General features: G+C 61.0%; 1 protein-coding gene across 1 annotated transcript; it reads left to right on the forward strand.

The window, feature by feature from the left end:
* Positions 1 to 384: 384 nt before the first annotated feature.
* On the forward strand, positions 385 to 1,251 carry GJD3 (gap junction protein delta 3; the record flags this gene model as incomplete). Its single annotated transcript, XM_081220189.1, has 1 exon — positions 385 to 1,251. The coding sequence occupies one exon, from the start codon at positions 385 to 387 to the stop codon at positions 1,249 to 1,251; it is 867 nt and encodes a 288-aa protein (XP_081076315.1).
* Positions 1,252 to 3,827: the final 2,576 nt, after the last annotated feature.

Raw genomic sequence — 3,827 nt, forward strand, 5'->3', positions numbered from 1 at the left:
CTGCTGGGTTTCCGCTTCTACAAATGCAGTCAGAGGCCGTGGGGGTGGGGAGGGCGGGCTGATCTCCAAGGCCCTTTCCCACCAACCTGGACTCTGGAGGAGCAAAGGGTCCAACCCAGCAGGCCCGTGGGTGTCTGACTAGAGCACCAAAGGGGGGCTCCTCCCCAGCGCCCACAGTGGAGAATCACCTAACCCCTCCCGCCCCCGCCCCCCTTGCTAAGCCCTTTGTTCCCACAAAGTCCCTGTTAACCCCAGGCCTGGCTGCCCCCTGGCTCACCTCGAAGTTAGAGGAGGTCCAACTGACTCCACCCCGACGGGCACGGAGGGCTGGGGATCCCGACCCTTCAGCCTCTGACTGCCCGCCCCGCGTCCATCCCCAGCGCCATGGGGGAGTGGGCGTTCCTCGGCTCGCTGCTGGACGCCGTGCAGCTGCAGTCGCCGCTCGTGGGCCGCCTGTGGCTGGTGGTCATGCTGATCTTCCGCATCCTGGTGCTGGCCACGGTGGGCGGCGCCGTGTTCGAGGACGAGCAGGAGGAGTTCGTGTGCAACACGCTACAGCCGGGCTGTCGCCAGACCTGCTACGACCGCGCCTTCCCCGTCTCCCACTACCGCTTCTGGCTCTTCCACATCCTGCTGCTGTCGGCGCCCCCGGTGCTCTTCGTCATCTACTCTGTGCACCGGGCCAGCAAGGAGCCGGGCGGCGCGGCCGGCGGGGCGGGGTCGCTGGGGACCCCGGGGCGCCCGGGGGGCCGCGGCGCGCGCCGCTGCTACCTGCTGAGCGTGGCGCTGCGCCTGCTGGCCGAGCTGGCCTTCCTGGCGGGCCAGGCGCTGCTCTACGGCTTCCGCGTGGCCCCGCACTTCGTGTGCGCCGGTGCCCCGTGCCCACACACGGTGGACTGCTTCGTGAGCCGGCCCACCGAGAAGACCGTCTTCGTGATCTTCTACTTCGCCGTGGGGCTGCTCTCGGCGCTGCTCAGCGTGGCCGAGCTGGGCCACCTGCTCTGGAAGGGCCGCCCGCGCGCCGGCCACTGTCGCCAGGCGGCCGAGCGCGACAACCGCTGCAACCGCGCGCACGAGGAGGCGCAGCAGCTGCTCCCACCGCCGCCGCCCGCCCTGCCCGCCAGGCGCCCGGGCCCCGACCCCTACGCCCCGCCCTCCTATGCTCACCGGGCGCCGGCCTGCGACAGCGAGGGCGGCAGCGGCCGCAGCAAGGCATCGCTGGCCACCGTCCGCCAGGACCTGGCCATCTAGAGCTGCCTGGGGCGGGGGTGAGGTCAGAGGCCAGACCCCACCACCCCGGAGCGAGAAGCAGCTCCGCAGCAACTGTTCGCAGGGTCCCCTGCCCAGCAGATGGCACACAGGGGGCATGGCCCGCCGGGCAGCATCCGCAGCTCCCAGCCAAGCTGGGGACATCATCTAATGAACTAAGGCGGTCCTTGGTGCCATCATCCAGGCTAAAAGGAAGGAGGCGGGGGGCTGAGAGCAAGTGGACAAGAGGAAGCAAGCTAGTGCAAAGTGGAGGGTCCGCTGGAGCCCGGGGTGTTTCCCTGGGGACAAAAACAACGGTGGTGCCAGCATCCCTGGGGGCCTCTCCTTGTTCAGACTGAGGCGTGGCCTCTGTGTGGGCCCTCTGTGTATGTGCACACACATGTACACATACATACGGTGTGAGCTGTGGGTGCCCAAGCACACGTAAAACCTGTGTGAGCTCTTTGTGTGTGTGTGCATGCATGCGTATATCCTGGGTGAGCTCTGGTTGTGCACGCGTGTGCGTAAGCACATGTCCATCCTCTGCAGGCTCTCTGTGCGTGTGTGGGCCTACCCCGTGTGCGTTCTGCGTATGCGTGTGCATCTGTGTGCCCCGTGTGAGCTGTGTGTGTGATCTCTGACATGCACTGTGCGAGTGGCCAGGATCCAGTGCCAGCAGCAGCCACGGTGGCTCCCTCCCTACCTGCAGGGGCATCACAGGATGATCTGCCCTCCTGACGGAGCCCACACAGGAAGGGAGGGGGAGGGGAGGCCTCAGTCTGGGCACCGTCTACACTCTCGACCTTGTGGCCTGGGCAAGGTGGCTGGGCCCTCCTTTCATGGAGATAGAGTGGGGGTGGGCAGTGGGGTCAGAGGGCAGGACTCTTTGCTAGCTTCCCCCTCTGCACCCTGCTGCTGTTACCCCAGTCCATAAACATCCTCAGAAGAAACCTCCCCCAGAACGTGTGCTCCTGGCCCTGCATTTGCCTGCAGCCATCACCCGCCTCCCCTCCTCCTTCCCCACCGAGGACCTACCCCCTGGGAAGTACAAGGATCTGTCTACGTGTCTGCCTCCTTTTCCCCTCCTATCTCTCCTCTGCCCCCATCTTCTTCCTCCTTCACCGCCCCAGTGGGGATGCTCTCCATAAGCAGCCGGCACCAGACTGAAAAATCCAGCGGCCACCATCTAACCACACCTCCGGGGCTTCACCAGACCCTTCTGAGCAGGCTGCCAGCGCCCCAGTCTTCTACGTCCCTGGTCGCTTCCTCCCTGTTCCGCTTTCCTTCACGCCTCTTCCTCAGCTTTCCTGCCTGGCTCCACACAGCAGCTGGAGGAGTCTTTCTAAATAGCCCCCCTACTTACGTCCTTGGGGCTCCCCCGTCCTCAGGGTAAGTCCAGCACCTGAACAAGGTTTCTGAAGCCCTGCGTGTCTGGCCCTGCTTCATCAGGCCCCCTCCCATTGGCTTCTCCAAGGTTGCCATGCCCCAAACCATACCGAATTTTCTGTTCCTACCAAGCACGGTAGGTACCCAATCTTGCTTCTAAGTGTTTCAACATGCTGTTCCTTTGCCTGGAGCGGCCTCCCTCTCTGCAGACCCCCCTTCCCCTAGCTAATTAATGCCTACCTGCCTTTTGGTCTCACCTGGGAAGAAAACAGTTGCCTTCCTGTACAGACAGCCCAACCCCCAAACCAGAGCTGGAGGCCCCAAGGCAGCACTTCTGCTGGATGCATAGCTCTCTCCTCCTCTCAGGCCCATAGTAGGTGCTCAGTAAACTTGCTCTGGATGAGGAACTGGAAGTGTTCCCCAGGCCCAAGCACTTATCGACGCTCACGGTGTGTTCCACCGTCCCTCCACCTACACTGAGTTCTGTGTCTGCCGCCTGGACCCTTCCACGCAAACTCAGATGTGAATGTCCAGCTGTTTTCCCTATATATTCCTTCAACAAATACTTCTTGAGCACATAGTGTATACCAGGCAGTGTTCAAGATCAGCACTGTTTCATAGAAAGAGGATGTGAGCCACCTACATAATGCCAAGTTTTCCATTAGCCACATTACAAAGTGAAAGGAAACAGGTGAAATTCATTTTAGTAATATATTTTAAGTATTTTTTCAACACACCATCCATATAAAAAAAGTATCGAGGAGATGTTTTATATTCTTCGTTTTGTACTAAGTCTTTGAAGGCTGGTGTGTGCTCTGTGCTTGGAGCACATCTCAATTTGGACCAGCCACGTATCTCAGACTCGGCCGCCACCAGTGGCGAGTGGCTGCTGTATTAGCAGATTCAGGTGTTGGGCTCCTGTGGTGAACAAAACGTGCCCCTGTGAAGCTTACATTCTGGTGGACAATAAATATAGACTGTACCACCAGCCAGTGTAAAGAGTAAGGGGAGAGAGAGTGACACCCCTGAGGAGTGACGGGGAGCAGAACATAGCAAGTTGCCAGCCGTGAAGCTTCTCCGGGAAGAGCGTTCCCGTTGGAGGGAATGGAAGAACAAAGGTCCTGAGGCAGGAAGAAGCTGGAGGCCTTGGAGGCCAACAAGGAGGCTGGTGTGGCAGGAGTGGAGTGAGGTGC

This window comes from Mesoplodon bidens, assembly GCF_964165515.1.
Source record: "Mesoplodon bidens genome assembly, chromosome: 19".
Lineage (NCBI taxonomy): Eukaryota > Metazoa > Chordata > Mammalia > Artiodactyla > Ziphiidae > Mesoplodon > Mesoplodon bidens.